The sequence below is a fragment of the Tenrec ecaudatus genome, chromosome 12 (genome assembly GCF_050624435.1).
Source record: "Tenrec ecaudatus isolate mTenEca1 chromosome 12, mTenEca1.hap1, whole genome shotgun sequence".
Classification (NCBI taxonomy): Eukaryota; Metazoa; Chordata; class Mammalia; order Afrosoricida; family Tenrecidae; genus Tenrec; species Tenrec ecaudatus.
The window spans coordinates 87,791,288-87,817,195 of NC_134541.1; the positions used below are offsets into that span (position 1 = coordinate 87,791,288).

The window sequence follows — 25,908 nt, forward strand, 5'->3', positions numbered from 1 at the left end:
AAGCCCTCTTGTATAAGTAAACTACACTGTATTTATTAGAGGCTCAGTGATTGCCACTAATAAGTACAGAACAAATGTGAGTTAACATGATTAGCCTCATTTAGAGTAGGTTCAAAATTAAAAACTACCACCATCAACAAAAGCAAAGTCATTGCTAGCAAGTTGATTCCTACTCTTAGCAGCCTCATGGGCCACAGTAAAACTGCCCCATAGATTTGCCACATCTTTCTCCCATGGAGTGGCTGGTGGGTTTGAACTGCCAACCTTTGGTTAGCACTGAACTATTCTTTGAGAATTGGAAAATTTTTAAACATTTTTTACTTTATGTATATATATATCTGTTTGCATAAATATTTAGATATGCATCTATGTTGCAAGGGAAAGCATCTTAATAATAAATTGCCAGCACCATGACAATCACTTTAAATACTTCAGCATGCATCTCTTGCAAAAAGACATTATCCCACATATTGTATATACTTGAATATCAGCCAACCCGAATATCAGCCGAGGCGCCTAATTTTACCACAAAAACTGCATTAAAAATGTACTGCTAAACTCGGCTTATACATGAGTAAATATGGTAATCATATACCATATCATGTCTAAGGAAATTAAGAATTCTCTAGTTATACCTGTTGCTAACACTATTTTTTTAATTTAACAGTTTTATTAGCATATAATGCATGCATCATGCAATTAAGTGGCTTTAAATACATTAAAAAATAATTGTGCAATAATCACCACAATCAATTTTAGTATATTTTCTTCATCCTTGTACCCATTATTATTAACACCTCATTTCCTAAAACTGCACCTACCATAACCCCAAGGTGCTATTAATATAGTTATCATCATTGTGGATTACTTGTTCAGGATTTCATATAAAAAGAAAGCATACTACAAAGAACCCTCAACACTGGTGATAAAGCACATCAAAACCTCAACGGACAGAAGACAATACAAATGAGAACAAATTAAAAATGGGTCAAAAAGAAAACAAATGATAAGATGTTAAATTTTAATCTAACTATATCTGCAGTAATCCACTTTCCAATGTACTCTGTAAAAGGACAAGACTATTCACATCCCTAGTCAGTGGTCTGAGGGCGTTTAATGGCAGTATAATTCATGTAGGGATGCTGCAAACATATGCCAGGTGCTCAGAATTTAAGCTGTAATACAATTACCTTCCCGAATCTTGGAACTTATTATATGTAATCCTTGGATCACAGAATGAGCACCAATATCTTAACCTTTGTACCACTATGGCTTCTTAGATTTAAAATACATGAATGTAAATATTCTTACAGGTAGAGAGCAGAATTCAAACCAGATTCTGACCTTTTGAAGTTTGTACAGAATGTGATCTTGCTCTTGTTTTGCTTTGTAAATGATGTATGACAGGCTTTAAAATAAAATTAATTTCTTGATGAAAAGTTTGTTTCATCGTATCTGTATTGGGAAAGATCTGCAAAATTGCTCTGACGGAATCTTCTGAGCTCATCTTCAACACAAGGGAAGTTATTGCCCAGGAATTTTTGTTGTTGAAGCCACAGGGACTATCAGAATGTTACAAATATTATCTTAATTTTATACTGGCATATACCCTAAGTGAGCAGGGTAAAGACTGTCATTGTACCTCTTGTGGCATGATAAGGCTGAACAATAATATTTCTAATAAGATCGGTTTTCTGCTTTTTGTTTTTTTATGTACAGATGCACAAAGCAGAGTCATCAGAAGCCTCTCGATTCAAAAGACGATAATACTGAAAAACATTGCCCATTGACGGTGAATCCTTGGCATATGAAGAAAGCTTTTAAAGTCATGAACGAATTAAGAAGGTATCATTACATTCATGTACTGTAACTATGGTTCTCTTTGTCGCTTTTTGTTTAAAGTGGATACACCCCCAATAGCTATTTTGTTTGAAATAGAGAACATTGGAAGCCTTTTCTGTAATATTTTTAAAGGTAGGAACACCACAAATAATTAATCAGGAGGGTGGTTGGATAGTGGCCTATTTTGTCCAATATGGGTAACTACTAGTTTACTAAGTAAACTTGAAATGTGGCTAAATCTGAATGAGATAAAAGATGTACCAATATGTTTTTAAAATAATGGTTCCATTTCAAAGTACACCTTTGGATATTTTCAGTTAAATAAAAATGTTTGTATGTGCCACAAAATGATCAGGCAACACCTGGCTGCATATACATTCATGGGAAAGATGCCAGGAAGCAGAGGTGGTACTGTGTCCGAAACTTACCTCTCAGGGTTGCATTGTGTGTTCCTGTATGCAGCCCTCTACAGGTCTGTGTCCCTAGGAAACACTGGGCCACGGCCCTTCTACCCAGTCTCTCAGGACTTGTGATTCTCTGGGGCTGCTTGGAAAGTGCCATGTGCCCAGTGGCAGCCAAGTGCAGATGCAAGTTTGCAAACCCTGGGGCTCTAGGTCCTTAGAACCAGAGCTGCTGGGGACTGGGTGGTCTCGGGTAGAATGTTACTTTGATATATGTGTGGAGTATATACAGACATGTATATATATAATATGTTCTTACAAATCACATTACCACCAATTAAAAAAATAGTGGATGTTAAGTGTCATACTTTTTATATTACAATTCATTTGTTTCTTTTTACCTTTTTTAATGTGACTACTAAAATTTTTACAATGATATTTGATTTGCATTTGTGATTGCCATGTTAATTCTTTTGGGAAATGATAGTCTAGGGCTTTTAACTTGCTATAATAAAGAATATGGATAGAGAAATATGTAACTTTTTTGGTGAGTGATGGTGGTCCTATTGAAGATTAGGGACCTGTTCCATTGCTAAATGAATAGCTTTTATTTGTTCACTAAGAGGCTTATAGATGTACTGCTTAGCACTATTCTGTTTTCTTGGCATTTTGTGGCATTTTCCTGTTTCGTTTTGTAAATGTCAAAATCAACAGTCATTCCTTAAGAGCTAGATAAAGCTTTCTACTCTGTCCTATAGGGCTGTTCTAAGGTCAGAATTGACTCAATGCTAGTGAGACAGACAAACTACACAATCATCTGCCTGAAGTACTCAAAGCTTGGGCTAAGAAGGGTTTGGTTTAACTTTCTCTTAGTCCCTCAGTGCTCTGTTTTCTTAATAGCCCACCATTTAAGTCTCATTTGTTTGTGCAGTCTTCTATTTATGGGCTAAGTGATAGATATACAATGGTGAACAAACAGACATGGGGACAGGAGTAGGAGCTTATGCTTGATTGTAGGGTGCAGACCATAATCAAAGATTCACACACATAATTGTAAATTTTAACATCAGTTAGTGTACTAAAGGAGGGCTGTCTGATGCTGTGAAGGTGGGTAACACTAGTTAGAGAAGGATTGCCTGCGCAAAAGTGTCCTGCGGTAATAAGGTTATTAAAAGAGAGATGGTGTCTGATGCTTCGGGAGCAGCAGTACAGTCCTTTGGTGGGACCTCATTAGTGGGACTGTGGAGTGAGTGCAGTGCATTCATGGTATGAGCGAAAACTGGGGCCAGTGTAGATGGGAGGGAAGCAAGCCATTTAGGGCCTTGGTGGTGGTTGTGATAGAGGAGGGACTTATTGAAGGATTTTAACTAGGGAATTGGCTTCATTAGATTTGCTTAGGTAAGAACATACTGGCTGCTAAAGAGAGAATGAATTGGAGAGGAAAGATAAAAAGTTAAAGTAAAAAAATGGATTATTTTATTTGCTTCTTACTCTGGCAACATTTTTTATTAATAAATCTTTTTATTGGGTCTCATACAGCTCTTATCACAATCCATACATACATCAATTGAGCAAAGATCCTTATACATTCATTGCACTCATCATTCTCAAAATTTGCTTTCTACTTGGATTCCTGAAATCAGCTCGGTTTCCTTTTTTTTCTCCTCCCACTCCCTCCCCGCTCCCCCCTTCCCCTTGCTCTCTTAATAGTTTATAAATAATTATTATATCTTATCTTACACTGCCCGGCATCTCCCCTCACCCACCTTCCCATTGCCCATCTCCCAGAGAGGAGGTTACACTTAGATCTCCAAGATCTGTTCTCCCTTTCTACACCCCCTTCCCTCCCGGTGTCGCCACTCCCACAGCTGGTGTTGAGGGGTTCATCCGTCCTAGATTCCCTGTGTTTCCAGATCCCTGCTGCACCACTGTACATGCTCTGGTCTAACCACTTCCGCAAGATAGAATTGGGGTCATGATAATTTGGAGGGGAGGAAGCGTTCAAGAACTAGAGGAAGGTTTTGAATTTCATTGTTGCTACACTGAACCCTGAGTGACTCATCTCCTCCCCACTACCCCTCTGCAAGGGATGTCCAGCTGTCTACAGATGGGCACTGGGTCCCCATCACGCACTCTCCCTCATTCACGGTGATGTGATTCCACCCCACCCCCGCCTTTGTTGTTTGAGACTTGGTCTCCTCTGCCCTTCACGATCACCCATGTTGATGTGCTGCTTCCGTGTGGGCTTTGTTGCTTCTGGGCTAGATGGCCGCTTGTTTGCTTTCAAGCCTTTAAGTCCCCAGACGCTATATCTCTCAGCAGCCGGGCACCATCAGCCTTCTTCACCACACTTGCTTATGCACTCCTTCGTCTTCAGCGTTTATGTGAGGAAGGTGATCACACAATGATTGTTTTTGTTCCTTGGTGTCTGCTACCTGGTCCATTCAACACCTTGTATTCGCTTAGGCTGTGTGTTTCTTCCCTGTGGGCTTTGTTGCTTCTGAGCTAGATGACCGCTTGTTTGCCTTCAAGCCTTTAAGACCCCAGACGCTATATCTTTTTGATAGCCGGGCACCATCAGCTTTCTTCACCACGTTTGCTTACACACACGTCTGTCTTCAGTGATCATGTCGGGAAGGTGGGTATCATGCAGTGACTGTTTAGCAAGGCAAGGTGCTATTGTATTGGGGGAGTATGCATGAGGAGGCCCAATGTCCATCTGCTACCCTACTACTGAACCTATAAATATATACACATAAGTCTATTTCCCCCATAATCATAAATATATTTACATATGTACATGTCTGTATTTAGGTTTCTCTGTATGCACTTTGCCTCCTACTCCTTTCCTCTATTTCCTTTCGCTTTCCTCCCATCCAACTACCATGTTCAACCTTCATTCTGGTTTCAGTAATTCCTCTCAGTTACCTTGCCCTTGGTCACTCCCTACCAGTCCTCCCATTCCCTCCCTCCTCTGGTTTTGAACCACTCGCTGTTCCCTTGTCCCTGTGTTGGGCGACACCTCCTCCCTTCCCCTACCTCCCACGCTCTCATGGACCGTTGGTCCCATTATTTTCTTCTCTCATTGTTTGTCCAGCCTATCTTGTCTAGGTGGACCTGCTGATGTAGTAATATGTGCATACAATTGCAGATGACTTTGACAGCACCCAAGTGGCACATATGAACATGGTTTCGACAGCAGCAACACCGACACGCTGATAATAGAAAAGCCACTAACATACAAAATTTACAAGGTAAAAAAAAAAAGACAAAACAAAAAGATAGCAAAAATTTTTTTTTTAATTGCTAGTAGTTCAAGGTCTGTTTGTTGGCCTGTAGGAGTGTTTTCCAGATGAAACTTGTGTGGTGCCACGTCCTGGCCCCAAAGTCCATCCTTTATATTCCCCCGGGATCTCTTTGCTCTGCTTCCCCTGCTGCTCCATTGCACACCCCCAGTGTTTGCTTCAGTATGGTGGGGTCAGCTCAGTTGCACATCCCCCACTGTGTCTCAAGTGCTGTCCTGTGTAGGGCCATGGGTTGGTGCAGATGTTACATCTCGCAGTGTGGCCAGCTGTATGGTCCTCTCTGTACGATGGGCCCTTCAAGCTGGGCTATCGTCCTTGGGCTTAGTGCGCCCAGGTGTACTCCACTACGTCCTTTCTCCTTCCTTTGTTTCAGCTTCCTTCTGGATGTGGTGTGGTGGGTCAGTTCCTTCCCACACCAGACGATCTATTTTCATTTTCTGTGGTATTCCCTTCGAATGTGGGGGTTGGGCTAATTCTGGATTGGGCCAACATATGGTCCAGCCTCTTTGTGTAGTCCTTCGTACTTTACATTGCCCTCCTTGTTTGGTGTGTCATGGTGGGGTTCGTATGCATGTTCCAGTTCTGTGGGGACACAACCAATACTCTCCCCTGGGTGGGTTAGTACCCTGTTCCCACCCACCCCCATACCATCCACTCGGATTCTCCCCATCCCGATTGTCCCTCTCCCTGCCCCACTTCTCCTTCTTTATGCTGGGCTCTCATGTACCTCCCTAAGCGTGGCCTACCCTCCCTCCAACTATTTATGCTTCCCCCCGTTTATTGTGGGATGGATGTTTATTCTTCTATTTGTCATGCCTATTGTACTTACCTCAGGGGACTCATGTTGTACCTGTCCCTTTGGGTCTGGCTTACCTCGCATAAAATAATTCCTTCCAGCTCTTCCCATGAAATAATGTGTTTCATGTGCTCATCCATGCTTTTCAGTGCTGCATAGTACTCCATTGTGTGTATGTGCCAAAGTTTAGTGATCCACTCGTCTATTGATAGAAACTTAGGCTGTTTCCAAGTCTTTGTTATTGTGAATTGTTCCGCAATAAACATTGGCGAGCATATGACTGGTCATGTTTTATTTGCTGCTTCAACCGGGTATATGCCCAGTAGAGGGATGGCTGGGTCATAAGGTAGATCAATTACCATTGTCTTTAAGTATCGCCAGATTGCTTTCCACAGTGACTGTACAGATCTGCACAACCACCAGCAGTGGAGGAGGGTTCCTACTTCACCACAGCCCCTCCAACACTTGTTGCTCTCTGATTTGCTTATTTGGGGTAGCCTCAGGGGTGTTAGGTGATATCTTATGGTTGTTTTGATTTGCATCTCTCTTATGACTAGGGACTTCGAGCACGTTCTCATATGCTTATTAGTCATATGTGTCTCCTCTCTAGTGAAAGTTATTTTCAGTTCTTTTGCCCGCTTCCTTAGGGGGTTAACTGTTTTCCTCTTTTTGCAGGTTACGATGGTGTTGTAGATTTTAATAATGAGCCCTTAGTCTGATGTGTCATTATTAAATTCTTCTCCCAGTCTGTTTGTTGTCTTGTCACCCTCTTGGTGAAGTCTTTCGAGGTGCACAGGTGCTTTATTCTTATTAGATCCCATTTGTCGATTTCCAGTTCACCTGTGTGTGTACCCTTTCCTGTTGCAGTGAGCCTATGAGCTCCCTGGGCCAGTGCTCTGAGATTAGTCCCGATTCCCTCCTTAATGGTCCTGATGGTTTGGACTTTAACTTCTAGGTCTGTGATCTACCTTGAGTGTATTCTTGTGCATGGGGTGAGGAAACATCTTGTTTCATCTTTCTACATGTGGATATCCATTGTTTCCGGCACCACTTATTAAAGAGGGCATCCGCTTCACACTTGATGTTTTTTGGGACCCTTGTCGAAGATCAGTTGTCTATATGCTGATGATTTTACTCCTGGGCTTTCTATTCTTTTCCACTGGTCTGAGTGTCTATCGTTGTGCCAGTACCACGCTGTTTTGACCACTGTAGCTGTGTAATAGGCACTAAAATCAGGTAGGGCAAATCTTCCAATTGTGTCCTTCTTCTTGAGGAGTTCTCTGCTAATTCTTGGTTTCTTCCCTCTCCATATGAAGTTGGTCGTCAGTTTTTCCAATTCTTTAAAGAAGGTTGATGGTATTTGAATTGGTATAGCATTGAACTTGTAGAGTGCTTTAGGAAGAACTGTCATCTTTACTATGTTCAGCCTACCTATCCATGAGTAGGGGAGGGTCATCCATTTGTGGAGATCACTTTTGGTTTCCTGGAATAGGGTTTTATAATTATGCTTATATAGGTCTTTAGTATTTTTTGTTAAATATATTCCTAGGTATTTCAGTTTGTTCTTAGCTACTGTGAAGGGTACTTCCCTCTTAATCACCTCTTCCATGGCCCTGTCCGATGTGTATAGAAAACCTACCGACTTCTCTTTATTGATCTTGTATCCTGCTACTCTTCCATATTCCTCTATCGCTGTAAGTACTCCAGCTTTGGAGCTTTGGGGGTCTTCAATGTATAGCATCATGTCATCTGCAAATAGCGATAGTTTCACCTCCTCCTCTCCCAATTAGATTCCTTTGATGTCCTTCCACTGTCTTATGTTCTTAGCCAGAATCTCCAAAACGATATTGAATAGAAGTGGGGACAGGGGGCATCCTTGTCTTGTACCTTTTTCAGTGGGATTGTTCTTATCTTTTCTCCATTGACTATGATGTTGGCCATTGGTCTTTCATAGATAGCTTGTATGAGCTTGAGGAACTTATCTTCCAATCCTATGTTCCTGAGTGTCTTGATTAGGAATGGGTGCTGGATGTGTCAAATGCTTTTTCTGCGTCTATAGATATTATCATATGGTTTTTATCCTTTTCTTCTCGGTGGGTGTATGATATTGATGGATTTTCAGTTAAACCATCCCTGCATCCGTGGGATGAATCCTAACTGATCGTGGTGGATGATATGTTTTATATGCCCTTGTACTCTATTGGCCAATATTTTGTTAAGGATTTTTGCATCTATGTTCATTAGAGATATTGGTCTATAATTCTCTATACCTGTGGGGTCTTTGCCCTGTTTGGGTATCAAAGTAATGCTGACTTCGTAAAATGAGTTTGGGAGCTTGCCATTCTCTTCTATGATGTGGAATACTTTGTAGAGGATTGGTGTCAGCTCTTCCCTGAATGCTTGGTAAAATTCTACTGTGTAGCCATCTGGCCCTGGGGCCTTTTTCCTTGGTAGGTTTTTCGTGACCCTTTCTATTTCTTCCTTCACTATGGGTTTGTTGAGGTTCTTGATCTCTGTCTCAGATAATCTAGGGAGAGATTGTTCTTCTAAATATTTATCCATGTCTTCCAAGTTACTGAATTCATTAGAATACAAACCTTCATAGTACTTTGTGATTATCCTTTTTATTTCATTTGGGGTCTGTTGTTATTGCCCCTAATTCATCCCTCATACTGGCTATTGATGTTTGCTCCTTTCTATCCTTGGTAAGCTTTTCCAGAGGACTGTCAATTTTATTGATTCTTTTATAGAACCAACTTCTAGTTGCACTAATCCTTTCCTTTGTTCTTTTGTCTTCCCACTGGTTTAACTTCACCCTGATTTTTATTATTTCTTTTTTCTTGCTATTGGAGGGGTTGTTCTGTTGACTGTGTTCTAGTTGTTGAAGGTTTTGTGTTAACGTATCTGTCATACGCCTTTCTTCTTTTTTCATATATACATTTAATGATATCATGCTACCTTTGATAACTGCCTTTGCAGTGTCCCATAAGTTTGGATACGTTGTATGCTCATTCACGTTAGTTTCTAGAAACTTCCTAATATCTTCTCTGATCTGGGCATGTACCCATTCATGTTGCAGGAGATCGTTGTTTATTCTCCAATTGGTTGCCCTTGCTTTTCTGGATACCGTCTTAGTAATCTCCAGCTTTATGGCATGGTGGTCTGAGAAAGATGTCTGGATAATATCTTTCTGTTTGAATTTACTCAGGCTGGACTTGTGTCCCAGCATGTGGTCTATTCTTGAAAAAGATCCATGTGGACTGGAGAAGAATAAAACCCTTTTCTTTTGGATGAAAAGCTCTATAGATGTCTATCAGGCCCTGTTGCCTCAGTACATTGTTTAGCTCTCTGGCCTCTTTGCTGAGCTTCTTTTCCAGTGACCTGTCTTTCTCTGATAGTGGAGAGTTAAAGTCCCCCATTATTATTGTTGATTCCGTAATTTCTTCTGTCATTTTTTAAATAGTTTGTTTGACGAAATTTGCCACAACATTTATTAGGTGTGTAAATATTCAATATGCCAAGTGCTTCCTGGTTTACTGGACCTTTGAGCATTATGTAGTGTCTTTCTTTGTCTCTTTTTATATTTTGGATCTTGAGGTCCATTTTGTCGGAGATTAAGATAGCCACTCCTGCCTTCTTGGAGTTACCATTTGCTTGGTAAACTTTCTGCCAGCCCTTTATTCTTAGCATATTCTTGTCTGTGCGCGTAAGATGTGTCTCTTGCAGGCAGCAGATTGATGGGTTATGTTTTCTAAGCCAGTCCTCCAGCCTCTTTCTTTTAATGTACGAATTGAGCCCATTGGTATTCAGAGTAATTATTACTATCTCTGGCTTCAAAGTTGCCATACCCTGTTTTGTGTTTTGGGTCTTTACCTATCTCCCTTCATATCAGTGTGCTGTGTTTGAGTGGAGCATTTCTATCATGACCTCTTTTCCATCTGAGATCCTGTTGTCCTGGTACTTGTTGCTGGCATGTTGGCTTCTAGATGGAGATGAGGTATATGGTGGTCTCCTGATTGTTCTAGTTGGAGCTTGATCCTCTGGGCATAGTGAGTCAGCCAGCATGTTCCGCAGGGTTGGATGACTTGCAGCATATTTTTTGAGTTCTTCCTTGTCCTGGAAGACCCTTATCTTACCCTCTATCTTAATGGATAACTTGGCAGGGTATAGGATTCTGGGGGAGGCAGTTTTATCTTTCAGTTTTTGGAAGATGTTGCTCCATTCTCTCCTCCTCTTCATGGCTTCTGCTGATAAGTCTGAACATATTCTTACCTGCGCTCCTTTATATGTGAATGTCTTCCTTTCTCTTGCTGCTCGTAAAATTTTCTCTTTTTCCTCTAAGTTGGATATTTTTACTATTATATGTCTTGGCGTGTTCTTCTTGGGAGTTAGCTTAGCTGGCGTCCTATCTGCTTCCTGTATGAGTGTCTGATTCTCCCTTGTTAGGTTGGGAAAATTTTCTTCCAGAAATTCCTTTGCTATTTTGGCTTTTGACTTGTGTGTTGTATTGTGTTCCAGTAAACCGATTATTCGAATATTATTCCTCTTTATAGCATCTGTCATTGGTTTCAGACTGTCTTGTGTTTCTTTAATTTTCCTATCTGATTGTTTTTCTCGCTTGCTTCGTTCTGTTTGACTGTCCTTGAGTTCACTGATACGGTTCTCTGCCTCCTCAAGCCTAAACGTAGCTTCTGTGACCTTTTGTGTGGCTTCTGTTACCTCCTCTGTTAGTTTCTGCAGTTCCCTTTGGTGGGTAGATTTCATCTTCTATTGTGGACTTCATCCCCTCTATTGTGCATTTCATCCCCTCTATCATTGCATCCTTATTCTGGTTTGCTTCTCTTAGCTCCTGTATTACTGCAAGCAGAGTTCTGAAGATTTCCTTTTGTGGCTGATCTATATCTATTTCTTCTATGAGCAACGTTAGGTCTGTTACTGTGTCTCGTTTCTGTGTTTTTTTTTGTTGGGTGTAATGTGGTCTGTTGATTTTTCCTTGATCCTTTCAAAAGCCCCATGCTTCTGGGAGACCGGGGTAACCTTATCTATGTTGTTGTTAAGGATTCTTTCAGGCGATTGCCTATGACCTACTCTGAGGGTGGGTCAGACTGCTGTGTAGACCAATTCCCTGACGGCTTGGTGACCCGCAGTGGTATGTTTCAGCAGCTGGAGTGGAGGCTGGAGCCTCAATGAGTGCCCTCAGGCTGCTTTGACCTGGTTTGGCAGGGTACCCTTAGTATCCCCCCTTTTTTGGGGGGGGGGGGTTTAGTAATAAAAAAGGATTTAAAAGGTTAACAATTTAAAAATAGTTTTTAACAAAATATTGGGCAGAGGAAGGAAAAAATTGGAGAGAGAGGAAGAAGGAGAATCTATAAAAGAGGAGTGACAAGCTGTGATATTAATAGAGGTCGAAGGAGAAGAAAAAAGAGAAAGAAGGGGAATCTGTAGAAAAGGGCAGAAGAGAAGTACTAGCAATAATGAAAAAGTAGGAAGGAAGGAGAGAGAGCATACAGCACAGAAAGTAAAGAAAGGAAAGATAAAAAAACAATGCTAGATGGAAGATATGTAGATGTAGCTATCTAACAATTTCCCCCTTCCTTTCTATCTAAGCACTGGTGATGCCTAATAGAACGCGGAGGTGGGTGAGTTCGCATTGTCCCAAGACATGGTGCTGATCTGGGCTCCAGAGCGGGGCTATGTGGTGGTGGTGGTGGGGTGGTGGGAATGCTCTTCCACTCAGCAAGCCCTCCCAGGTCCCTGCAGGCCTGTAGAGTTTAGCCTGTGGTAGGAGGCTACACAGGTGGGAGCCGCTCCCCACTGGCAGTCCTCCTGCACTAGCTGTGAAGTGCTAGGGCAGCTAAGGGTACTGAGAGGAGGCACAGGCCACAGTGCCTGCCTCCTGTGGTGGCTGGGGTGGGGGGCTGCGGCAGGCTTAGGAGCTGGCACTGGGGATCCTACAGGACCCTTAGGTGGTGAGAGCTGGCTGGAGCGCACAGGTCTGCAGGGTCTGCAAAGCCGAGTCCCAGGCTCCCCAGCAGGCAGAATGTTTATTGCCTGGGCTGTGAGTGGGCGCGGGCAGGCTCCTCCGCTGAGTCGCACGGACAGCTGTGGCTTGGCGTGAAACTGCAGGGGGCAATGGTGCCCGTCCTCCGCCCAGACTCAGAGCTCAGAGCCGCGGCCTCTGGGATCCCCACAGCACACGGGGAAGGGGGTGCGATGCCAGTCCACAGGAGTGCAGAACTCTTTGTCTCGTGCTCCCTCTTGGCAGGGGCACCCACTCTTGCGCCTGACGCCGAGAGGGGCCCTCCGCGGGCAGACTCAGCGGCCCAGTTCACGGGTAGGCGCGGGTTGGGCTCTGGCTCAAGCAGGAAGTGCTCCGCGTAGGGTCCCGGCCGGGAGTAGAGCCGGTGCTAAGCTGCCGGGGGTGGGTGGCTGGGCACACGGAGGGCTGGTGGAGAGGTCTGTGGCAGCGGTGTGGGTGGATGGTCGCCAGACAACCCGCAGGTCAGTTACCCAGAGCTTGGATGAATGGAGGGAGGGACACGAGCCCAAGGGCAGATCGCTGCCAAGAGGGGAGAAGGGAACCATGGGAAAGGAAAGCTCTCCTAATGGGTTCCTGTGAGTGGGCATCTGATGTAGGGGATCTCCCAACCTGTTGCGCTTGTCTAGGCAAGACAGGCAAGTGACTCTGGGCTGGGGTCCTGTCTGGGGATGGAGCTTAGACTAGTCGCCAGTGCAATGGCGGCAGCCTAGTGACCGGAGTTGTCCCAAGAGTCCGGTCCTGTATCACCGAGGCCCCAACTCAGAACAAATGCGTGGGGTGGGGCTGGGGTGCTGTCCCAGGGGGATATTTTACTCACCAGACTCCTACCATTCAGCTACCTGGACACCAAACCCACTTTGTTCAGAGGAGCTCTCAGAGTATGCAGGTCCCCTGGTAGGCCATCTTCATTCCTCTCTGGCAACATTTTAAAAATGTGGGTTTTTATATATCCTATGGGAGTAGATATATAACTAGGCTAATCCACCCAGTCTGGCCTTGCTGTTTTAGTTTTTAATCCTGTTGTGACAATAGTTATTAGAATGTAAAATGCTGTGCTTACTAAGTAGAATGGAAAGAAAAGCAACAAAAATAAGGGCATGCATCCAAGCAGCAAGGGAGCAAAGAAATGAAGTTCCCAAGGAATACCAAAAATAGACTTTGGGGCTAGGGGGTGGCACCCCATCAGACTCATAAAGGTCAACTAACAGACCTGGAACTATTTATAGGCTTTTCGTCTTTATTGTTGTTGGTGGTGGTATATTGTTTTGTTTTTGTGCTTATTATTGTTTTTTGCATGTCTATCTAGATAAGATAGGCAGTATAAACAATCCAGAGGAGAAAACAATGGGACCGACAATTGGGGGAGGGGGCATGGGAGAGGGTGAGGCAGGGGAAAGGAAGGGGGTGTCAACAAACCCAGGGACAAGGGAAAAACAAGTGATCTAAAATCAATGGCAAGGAGGGCATAGGATGCCTGGTGGGGTTTGATCAAGTGCAATGTAACTGAGAGGAATTAACTGGAATCCAAATGAAGGTTGAACATGATAGTAGGACCAGAGGAAAGTAAAAGGAAATAGAGAAAAGAACTAGGAGACAAAGACATTTATAGGGATCTAAATACAGGCATGTATATATGTATAAATATTTATATGTGATGATAGGAAAATAGATCTATGTATATATATTTATATGTTAAGCTTTAAGGTAGCAGACAGATATTGAACCTCTACTCAAGTACTCCCTCAATGCAAAAATACTTTGTTCTAATAACCTGGCATTCTGTGATGCTCACCTTCCCGACAAGATCGCACAAAATGGTTACATAAGCAAATGTGGTGAGAAAAGCTGATGGTGCCCGGCTATCAAAAGATATTGCATCTGGGGTCTTAGAGGCTTGAAGATAAACAAGTGGCCATCTAGCTGAGAAGCAACCAAGCCCACATGGAAGAAGCACACCAGCCTATGTGATCATGAGGTGTCAAAGGGATCAGATATCAGGCATCAAAGAACAAAAAAATGTGTCATTGTGAATGAGGGGGAGTGCGGAGTGGGAACCCAAAGCCCATCTGTAGGCAACTGTACATCCTTCACAGGAGGGTCACAAAGAAGAGACAAATGAACCAGTCAGGATGGAGTATAGCACCGACAAAACATACAACTTTCCTCTAGTTCTTAAGCACTTCACCCCACCCCCCACCCGCATTATCATGACCCCAATTCTACCTTACAAATCTGACTAGACCAGAGCATGTACACTGGTACAGATAAAAGCTGGAAACACAGGGAATCTAGGACAAATAACCCCCTCAGGACCAATAATGCAAGTAGCAATACCAGGAGGGGAAGGGGAAGGTGGGGGGCGGGGAGAACCAATCACAACAATCAACATATAACCCCCTTCCAGGGGGACGAACAACAGAAAATTGGATGATGGGAAACAGCGGTCGGGTTAAGACATAATTTTAAAAATTCATAAATTATCATGGGTTTATGAGGGAGGGAGGGTGGGGCAGCGGAGAAATGAACTGATAACAAGGGCTCAAGTAGAAAGAAAATGTTTTGAAAATGATGTCAACCTATGTACAAATGTGCTTGACACATTGTATGTATATATGTATGGTGATAAGTGCTGTAAGAGCCCCCAATAAAATTATAAAAGAAAAAATACACATTTAAAAAAGAAAAGAAAAACAAGAAAAAATGGACTGGTTATATTAAGACTCGGATCTCTCATAGGTTTTCTTTGAAAGATTGAGAAAGACTGATTATTAATGTGTTTCTCTCTCATCAGGCCCAGGTACCTTAGTGTGCCACTTGTATTGTTTGAGTGGGTCTCTGTTGACCAAGCACTACTCATTCAACTTCTGGGAAGGTAATACCTAATGCTTCTTCCCCTGAGGTCAGTGACCTGAGTTTTGGAGCCTCTTTGGCCTTGGTTTCTACTTCTTTGAGCCTTGACTATAACACAGAGGAGTGGACCGGCTGGCATCTAAGTTTCATTGCTTCCCAGATATTCTTTGGTAGTTATAAAATCTGTTGTCAATTTGAGACTTGGAGTGAAGGGATGGAGTTTAGCCTGTTAATCAGGTTGCAGCTTGATGACCTCATTTGGAGACACTAAGGAGATAAATAGTTAACTAGAGGCAGGACACACACTCACGCCCTGATTCTCTCCTGACAAGACACATGGAGCTCCATTGATGGCAGCCAGGGCCCTGGAGCCTGAAGAGCCATGTAGAGACCCATGCAAGTGCTGAGACGCCTACGCCACTATTGGATCCACAAGACTTTCCACCCACTGGTCTGTGATCTTCATGTACTCGGCATCATTGCATGTGTTGCTTGAGTCTGAAGAGGAATTTACTGATTGGTTTCAGACATTTGAGGTAACATTGGACTTAGGGACTTGATCTGGCTTGGGCTAGGATGTTTTCTCAATATCCACTCAACCTGTACTAACACAGACTGTGAGATTTTTTCCCCCCTGTGTACTTGCTGCAGGTCTTGGGGTACAAGAATAACCCTCAAGAGAGGATTATTAAGCACGGGCCGTCATTCATCTATTTTGTCACATTGTGGATGTGGACTGTGTGATTGTGAACTTATCATGGCTTTGGTTCTCTGTGTTGCATGGTTGTAGCTGGTCGTCTCACCAGTCTGATTACTGATGCTACCAATGCTGGTTTTTAGAACCAAGATTGACCTCTGACAGCAAGAGTGTTGGCTGCTATGTCTGCTGACCAAGGCCACTTTGAAGAAGTCAGAGGCTAACAGTTTTTAAAAATGAACTGTCTTGGGTTCATCAGAAGCTCATCCCGTTCCCCACCCCCACACAAATATTATTCTCTACCTTTCTACCCCTGATAGCTAAGTTGAGTAATATTCTCTCTCTCTCTCTCTCTCTCAAGAGAGAGCTCTATATCAAAGAGCAATTTTAAATTGAGAAAACATTCCAGTCCAGACCAAGTCTGCTATTAGCCCATGTGTTCAATACTGGTTCATAAAATCTTTAGATTTATGCAGCACATGTAATGATGCTGAATGTAGGAAGATCACAGGGTAGTGGTGGATCCAGTGGGGGTGTGGAAACATCTCAGCCCTGGTGTGGGTCTCAACCTGGCTCCTCCAGCTCCAGGGCTCTGGCATTCATCAGTGTTGTTCCATATGGCTTGTCAACAGGAAGATGAGACACAAAGAGTGTGTGATGCCTCTAGGAAGGAAGACTGAATAATTCTTAAAGAAAAGATAACTCTCTGAAGAGGCTGAAATCATTCATTATTTCCTATCCTTGCATCAACTTCCTGCTGCCAGGAAAGGGGAGCTGAGAGTGACTTCCTGACTTCTGGGGAAAGAGAACTTCCTTGTTTTTATTCCTCTACTTGGTTTTTATGTTCTCACTGCTAAGAGGTAGAATATTAGCTATGTGTTAAGATTTTTTTTCCCAACCTTTCACTGCTGGAAGCCATGTTTTAGGAGTGAAAGTCACTTGCCTCCCCCATGTTTAGGGAGGTTGGAGGTAGGGGTTCTTTAAGATGTAAAGTATATAATTAAAATTGTTTTGGGCAAGAGGGATGTGACTTTTTTAACCTTTTTTTTAGATAGACAGCCCAGTGGTCTGTATACCCAGCCTCATATGAACTTGAACAATTTTAAATTATTTGCTTTAACTTTAAAATAGCCAATTAAATCCCTCCATGAGTTCTGACAATTTAATCAGCATGATTATGTAAGCATCTGACTCTCTCTAATGAAATGAATTAGCATGCCTGAAAGGCTGTGTAAAAAATGGTATCAAACTAAAAAAAAAAAAATGGTATCAGACTTGGCCCAAACCCTTCAAGTGCTTAGAGATTTGCTAGAGTACAGAGAAAGAATGAGGTAATCGGAGATTTTATGGCACATGCGGATGCCAGTAAGGAATTGCACAGGAGAAAACTACATGGCCCCTGGTGGGGGTGGGTATCAGCTGGGCACTGAGGAGATGGCAGTAAGATTTAGATAGAAGACTGCAGAGGAAAGGAGTTCCTGAGATACTTGCCTGTGCTAGGCAGCAGGTGAGGGCAATCTGATGGACAAGGGCTTCATGGGAAGTTTGTAGCAAAAGGTAGAAGGAAAGAATAGTGGCAGCCTTAAGTATTGTGATGAATTTGAACTTAATCTTCAGGGCAATGGGCATAGTGAATGTTTTTTGAGAAAGGGAGATTAATGACAGTGGAGGAAGAACTTGACAGGGATGCGGAAGGGTGAGTGTGGTTGTTTAGTGGTAGGATTTTCACCTTCCTTGTAGGAGACTTGGGTTTGAGTCCCAGCTGGTGAACTTTGTGCACAGGCACCGCCTTTCTATCAGTGGGGGCTTGCAAGTTACTGTAATGCTTAGCCATTTTTAGTGAAGCATACAGACTAAGAAGAAGGGCCTGAAAATCTACTGCCAAAAATTAGCCAATGAACACCTGGTAGATTACAATACCCTTAACTAGTAACTCATTGGGATAGTATAGGAACAGGCAGAATTCAACCCATTGGGTTACCTTGAGTCAAAGCTAGCAGCAGCTACTGGCAATGATAGCACAGCATAAAGTCTCTGGTGTAAATTAAACTCTCCGATTTCTCAAGCATGGATAGATGGAAATATTTCAAAGCACTATTTTAAAAATCAAACCAGTAGATCTTTACAGAGTGCTTATTATACACAGCACATTGAATTGGGCCCATGGGACACAAAAGAACAGACTATATCTGAGACACATATTTTATTGAGAAAATTAGAGGGGTTTTTTGAGGCAGTTTGAACAGGAACTGTTAAAAGATAGGATTGTAGTCTTTAAAATAAATTAAACAGGTAAACAAAAACTGTTTTGTAGACAATATGACAAACTGCTTAAGTCTTAAAAAATTTAATGAATATTAACGATGGCCAACCTTTTTAGTTTTGCCTATATTTAAAAGCAAAATAATTTTGATTCTTAAGTTATATTTAGGAGTTAAAACTTTTCAGTAAGGAAAAAAATATGAATCAATTCAAAACTCAACTTTATATCAAATGTTAGCCATAAATACTTAACTGTTCAGCTAAAACCATAATTCTTATATTCAGGGAGCTATTTAAACAAAAAAGCCTGAGTAGGTATTGTATCTTAGGTATCATAGACTCAGATCACTATTAGGATTAGATCTGTTATATATTATTGTAATTTGTTGCTTAGTTGTCAAATTATTTAAATAATGGACCACAGCATGAGCCTGACCTCTCTTTATATCACTTTTTTTGGGAGAGATTGTAAGGAATTAAGTAGGGTATGCATTCTCTAATTTCTTTATTGTAGTATAGCATATTGTGTTAGCCTGGGTTGAAACAAATTCCTAGACAAGCCTATGTGTATAAGAAAGAACTTTATATATAAGAGCAATTGGATATTGAGAAAACATCCCAGCATAGTCTAGATCAAATCCATAAGTCCGATATTAGCTCAAATGTCTGAAGCCAATCTGTAAATTTCTCTTCAAACTTAAGCAACACATGCAATGGTGCTGAATGCAGGAAGATCACAGACCAGTGGATGGAAATTCTTGTGGATCCAGGGGAAGTATCTCAGGCCTGGAAGGGCTTTCCACGTGACTCTTCCAGCTCCAGGACTCTAGTGAAGTTTCCATGTGTCTTCTCAACAGGAATGTCTCTCAGTGAGTGAGTGAGTGAGCTATTTATCTCCTTAGTGACTCCAAATGAGGGCAGACTAAACTCCACCCCTTCATTCTTACAACCGAAATTGACAACAGATAATGTAACTACCACAGCCTACCCCTTGTCACACAACTCTTTAGCCACATATAATTTTCAAGGGAACAATTATAGAATCATCTGTACGTAACAGGATAAAACTAAAATGCATACAACATGTGCCACCCTCATTTAAACAGAACATTCTGTAAATGAACAAAACAAAAATATCCTATGCCTAACAATTATAGTTAAGTAATACCTACACCTTAATCCTATAATCCTATGAATCTATTCTCCCACCTATGAAAGTTTGTAAGCCAACCACTTTATCTCTTTATCCTTCCCATTTTGGGTATCCAATTTCTATGCTGTTCATTTGCATTAACCCAGTGCTTTGGTGTGAAGCATCTTTTTTCCAGTTGGCATCTTGTCAAGTTTGAATCCATAAGCAAAGTCAGATCAGGACAGACCTTCCATAAAGTCAACAGCAAAATGCACCAGTTCATAGGCTCAAAAATCTTCTCTTGATCTAGTTGGATTCTGGTCAGCTTATTGTGGGCTGCCTCTATTAGCCTCACCAGGGTGCCCATTGGTTATTTTTCTTTAGACTATGGACTCGTCACAAATTCTCAACAAGCCTAGCCCCCTTGTACTAGGTCATGAACTTCAGACCAGTCAACCACTCTCGTCCTCTCCTCTAGTCCCTGTAAACCAGGTTCATGGGTGTCAGTGGTCAGACTCAACCTTTCTCTGTATTACTGGATTTCTCCCACTTCCACTCAACAAGTGGATCTAGATGGTCACCTAGCAAGCATTTCAGCCTGTCCACAGGTTCCCTTTAATGTTCATTCCTACAGAGGAGTTTTCTTTCCAGTTTCTGACAGAAACCCCTAGTTCACAATTCAAAGATCCAAAGAGGTCCTTCTTTTTAACTTCAATCTGTCAACATCCCCACCCCCTCATTGCACGTCTCTTGGAATGCAAATGTCCTGGGTACTCCAAAGCACGGGGTGGGGCTTATCCTTTAAGAACCTCCTTTGCAGGCATGTCCTAAACACATTTAAAGATCAAATTTTAATGGCTCAAGGTAAGTGGACTTGGAAGCTCTCTATTTTCATACTTCCCAATAATCATTTCTATCAGTCATTATATCAACAATAATAAATAGAAGAAATTATTATAAACAAAGTAGAATCAGATCCTAAATCTTAAAATAGTCAAGTTCAATCCTTATTTAGCTTATCTTAATCCTTATTGAAACTATTTTGTTGATACAAAGTATGGAATTAGGCCTCTGACAGCATCAAGCCAGAACCAGGCTTTCTGTCAGCCATTTTGACGAAGCATCTCTGAGAAATTCAAGGGGTGATTTTGTCCCCTGAGCTCAAAATATACATTAATAATGTTCATTTTCATCATTTCACACAGGAATAACCAAAGACGACAAGCAAACAAAATCATAAAAACTTTAACTTCCCATGTTCTTTCCAGAAAACAACCCATTGAACCACATAGATATATCACACGTTTGGCTAGCCAAGAAGAAACACTACCATGAGGCAGAGGTCGAACAAACATCCCCTTTCCATAATCTAGATGTTTCTCTAGTACTCTACCCCCAAGGTACTATAATGTGTTAGTCTGGGTAGACTAGAGAAACCAATTCATAGACACTCATATATAAGAAAGAGCCTTATATACAAGAGTAATGGAATATTAAGAAAACATCCCAGCCCTGTCTAGATTAAATCCTTAAGATATTAGCCCATATGCCTATTATCAGTCTATAAATTACTCTTCAATCTTATGTGGCACCTGCAATGACTCCGAATACAGGAAGATCACAGGACAGCGGGTGGAAATTCTTGTGGGTCCAGTGCATTGTAAGCATCTCAGCACTGGCAGGGGTCTCCTTATGTCTCCTTCAGCTCCCGGGCTCTAGCTGAGCCCCATGCGCCTTCTTAACAGGATGTCTTGCAGTGAGTGAGTGAGTGTCCCACCTCCAGTGAGCTATTTATCTCCTTAGCGCCTCCAAATGAGGTCATCAAGCTACAGCCTGATAGACAGGCTAAACTCCATCCCTTCACTCTTAAGTCTCAAATTGACAATAGATTATGTAACTACCATACACATTGTCAGGTTCTTTTCTTATTTTGTATTTAAGTAAGATGTGAACCATTTGAATGACAGAGTAGTTGGGTAGAACCCTAAAATTAAGCAAACTTGTTTATTTAAGAAACTTTTATGAGACATTTGAAGCCAACAGTCTTTCAGTTAAATGGGAAATCATCCACAATGTTTCTTAAGCACTTGTGATTGATTTGTTTTGAAGCAGTGGTTATCATGCTTGGATGGAGTCATTAAATCATTAAATTTACAGAATGAAGAAAAGAAGGCCTAGCAGTAAATTAATTTACTAATAATCTAGCCTCTGCGCTCTCTTACATTACTGAATACCTACTATATGTGGGAATCTGTGCTACTTCAGAATCTGCCTTCCCTTCTTCTGTTAAGTAGCCCTGGTAGTATAGTGGGTTCCAAGCTGGGCTACTAATCAAAAGGATGGAGAGAAAGATGAGTCTTTCTGCCTCATAAAGATCTGCAGCCTTGGAAATCCTAGAGAGCACTTCTATTCTGCCATATAGGATCAGTATGAATTGCAATTGACTCAGTGGCAGTGGATTTGATTTTGGTGGTTACTGGTTTAAAGCAGTTTCTTAAAAAAATTTTTTTAACATTTTAGTGGGGGCTTGTACAACTCTTATCACAATCCATACATCCATCTATTGTGACAAGCACATATGTACATTTGTTGCCATCATCATTCTCAAAACATTTGCCTTCTACTTGAGCCCTTAATATCAGCTGTTCATTTTCTCCCTCCTCCTCCCCTCCCTCACGAACCCTTCATCATTCATAAATTATTATTATTTTGTCATATGTTATACTGTCTGACGTCTCCACCCGCCCTTTTCTCTGCTGTCCATCCTCTAGGGAGGAGGCTATATGTAGATTCTTGTAGTCAGTTCCCCCTTTCTACCCCCAAATTTCCTCCACCCTCCAGGCACCGCCACTCTCACCACTGGTCCTGAAGGAGTCATCTGTCCTGGATTCCCTGTGTTTCCAGTTGCTATCTGTACCAATGTACATCCTCTGGTCTAGTCAGATTTGTAAGGTAGAATTGGGATCATGATAGTCTGGGGGGGGGGGGAGGGAAGGAAACATTTAAGAACTAAAGGAAAGTTATATGTTTCATCATTGCTACTCTGCACCCTGACTGGCTCATCTCCTCATAGCAACCCTTTGGTAAAGGGGTGTCCAGTTGCCTACCGATGGGCTTTGTGTTTACACTCTGCACTCATCCACATTTACAATGATACGATTGTTTTGTTCTTAATGCTTGATCCCTGATCCCTTCGACAGCTCGTGGTCACACAGGCTGGTGTGCTTTTTCCATGTAGGCTTTGTTGCTTCTGAGCCAGATGGCTGCTTGTTTATCTTCAAGCCTTTAAGATCCCAGATGCTATATCTTTTGATAGCCAGGCACCATCAGCTTTCTTCACCACATTTGGTTATGCACACATTTTTCTTCAGCAATCGTGTTGGGAAGGTGTGCATCCTGGAATGCCAATTTAATAGGACAACATGTTCTTGCATTGAGTGTAAGTACTTGAGTGGAGGACCAATGTCCATCTGCTGCTTTAATACTAAACCTATAAATATATGCACGTAGATCTGTTTCCCCACACTCTTATATAAATATACTTACATATGTACATTCCAGTCTTTAGACCTCTATAAATACCCTTTGTCAACTAGTTCTTTCCTCTACTTCCTTTTACTTTCCTCTTGTCCTACTATCATGCTCAGCCTTCATTTGGGTTTCAGTACTTTCTCTCAGTTACATTGCCCTTGCTGAATCCCTACCAGGCCTTTCACACCCTCCTTTCCACTGGTTTTGGATCACTTGTTGGTCTCCTGTCCCTGGGTTTGTCAGCACCACCTCCTTACCCCTGCCTCCCCTTCTCCTGCGTCCCCCCGGAACCATTGGTCCTGTTGTTTTCTCCTCCAGACTATTCGTCCACTCTATCTTATCTAGATAGACCTGTAGAGATAATAATATGCACCAAAAATCAAGCTATAGCATGATAGGCAATGAATGAGAGCCCAGCAATGGCCATAAAAAAGAATACCAATTACCCATAGAGGAATAAATTAATTAAAAGAAACAAATTTTAAAAAGGAAGAAAAAACTTGTAAATAGATAAAGGTCTGGTTTTTTATCTCTAGGTGTGTCCTTCAGTCAGGTCCGATGGAGTACCATGTTCTGGCCCCAGAGTCTGTCCTTTGTACTCCCTCAGGGACTCCCTGCTTTGCTCCCACTGTTGGTCGGCCGCATGCTTTTAGTGGTTTGCTTCGGTGTCACTGGTTCAGTCTGGGCCAGTTGCAACACTGAGTCTCCTGTGTTGTCCCCCTTAGGGCCCTGGGCTATCAAGGGACGGCATGTGTCATAGTGGGATCAGCCATATGGTCCACTCTGTGCATTGGCTGTTTAGAATGGGGATATCGTCCTCCAGGCCTTTTGGGCCAGGTTGTGCTCCACTCTCTCTTTCTCCCCCTTCATTTGCTCCCATTTGCTCTGCTCAGACATGCCCCTCTCCCCTAGCTGCCGCTTCAGTGCAGTCCTCTCAGGTAAATTCTTCTGGGGGGAGGGGCAGTTGTCCATGTAGCTGGTGTGGGGGCTGAGCCCTTAGGCCCCTCAACTTGAATTTTTATTCCATGTCTTATTTAAGCTTTAGTAAGTTTTAATACCACAATGTTTTGTTTAATGGCTAAGACTTTGTATATTTGACACTAGTTGGAGGCCATTAGTGTGGTTAATAAGAAACCCTGGTAGTGTAGTAGTGAGCTGCTAATCAATGACAAGGCCAGTGATACGAACCCATCAGTTGCCCTCTATGAGAAACATGAGGCTATCTTGAAAAGTTTTGGAAATTCAAAGGGATGGTTCTGTCTTGTCCAAAGGGTTGTTATGAGTTGAAATCAACTCAATGAAATTGAGTTTTAGGTTTTTTTTCTTTTCTTTTGAGACTGATTATTCATTATTAACCTTGGTTTCATGAGCCATATATTGGAGGATTAAAATTATATAAATTGTACAGATGAAATGAAATAATACATGTAGATAAAGCTTTTGCCTAGGACCTTCCTGTAAACAGCACTGACTTTTCCCACCCTACTTCATAAACTTATAGAACTCATGAAATTGCAGAGTAGGGATTTTTTGTTTTTAAGAGAAGGTGGTAAACTTTATGTTTTACACATGGATCTGGACGAATTAAAATCTAGGGAGATTGTACTGCCTGAGTGATACTAACATATTACCTGTCTGATGTCTCATACAGCATCGTGAGCTATTAAATTTTTATCACCCATGAGCACTACTACTATTGCTACTACTATCCACTACATCCAGGTTAGTTTTGACTCATTACGCTTGTATGGCACAGAGTAGAATTATCCCATAGGGTTTCCAAGGCTGTACTATTTCTCAGAATGATTGGTGCTTTTAAGCCAGTGACCTTTTGATTAGTAGCTGAATACATTAACTACTGTACCAGTGCCATGACTAGTACTTCTATCCAGTTGATGTTGCAAGCTCTTTAACAACAAGCCCCTAGAAGAAAGTCATAACTAAGGCAGCAACTCTCCTTCTCTCAGTTTCTCCTAGACCGGAGGGAGGACAGATGCTAATAGACTCTTAGTGCCAATTCAGTGGAAACAAGTTTGTAAGCATTGTGGACAAATAGGAACCATTAAGGACTTGATGCAGGACTGTCTGAAAGTTGCCTGTAAGCTACTAGAAAATTACAGAAACAAATAGTAGCGTATAAGCAGAGTAATGAAGAGAGAGTTGGGGACAAGGGGATGCCACAGTGAACTCTGTGCACTGTCCACAAACACATGAATATAGTACCTAATCATTTGCAGTACATAAAGAAAAGAATTTTGGTTTTGCCACACCATTTTCAGCTGTCATTAACATGAAAATGAGCATTAGGTTCAGCGAGGTAGATTTTTTACTTAGCACTGTCCTTGTAGCCTGTCGACATCACAGCAGTTTCTGCAGCATTTTTCCAGAGCAGGAAACAAAAATTCACAGTCACAAACTATTCTCTTAAACCGGCCATCACAAAAAAATTTACTGTGACCAGGGAGAATCTTCCCAGGCAATGCCACTGGGTGCACTAAGGCTTAATGGATTGCTTGATGCTCGCCTAGTTGGAAAAATGTGTATTCTGAAAAGCTAAGGTGACCAGACATCCCGCTTTTGGCGGGACAGTCCTGATTTTTAACAATTTGTCCCGCGACCCATGGAGTTTTAAAAAGTCCTGATTTTTGGAAAGAATGCAGGACAAGCTAGGGAACGGCTGGAGAACAGGAAGGGAATATACAGTTTTCAGCTACCATGTGGCTATTTCACCAGGATATGAGTATTTCATTATTTTTGTTAATTTTATAATTTTAAACATTAATAATAACAAATAATTACTGAGAACTGATTATAGAAAACTTCTTATCAAAGTTCGCATTGTTGATCAGTTGTTAGAATTCGACCACAATTGTTTGGACTTAATGAACAATGGCATTTTTTGGCATTGGCAACGACGAAAACATTTTGTAACTGTCTCTCAGATGATACACATCGTACTGCATGCTTGTGCTAGTTAAACTAGTGATGTCAACAAATCAGTTGTTCAGATAACTTAGGTAAGTAATTTATTTCATAAATATATAAATTTTCT

At 41.8% G+C, this 25,908-nt stretch overlaps 1 protein-coding gene across 3 annotated transcripts in view; it reads left to right on the top strand.

Annotated features, from left to right (window-relative positions):
• Positions 1-25,908, top strand: part of KLHL2 (kelch like family member 2) — a 152,599-nt gene that overhangs the window by 13,793 nt on the left and 112,898 nt on the right. For all 3 annotated transcript variants that reach the window (XM_075564232.1, XM_075564233.1, XM_075564234.1), the window contains one exon: positions 1,720-1,845. In XM_075564232.1, the coding sequence (XP_075420347.1) occupies positions 1,720-1,845 (126 nt within the window). Of the gene's footprint in view, positions 1-1,719; positions 1,846-25,908 lie in introns of those variants that run through there.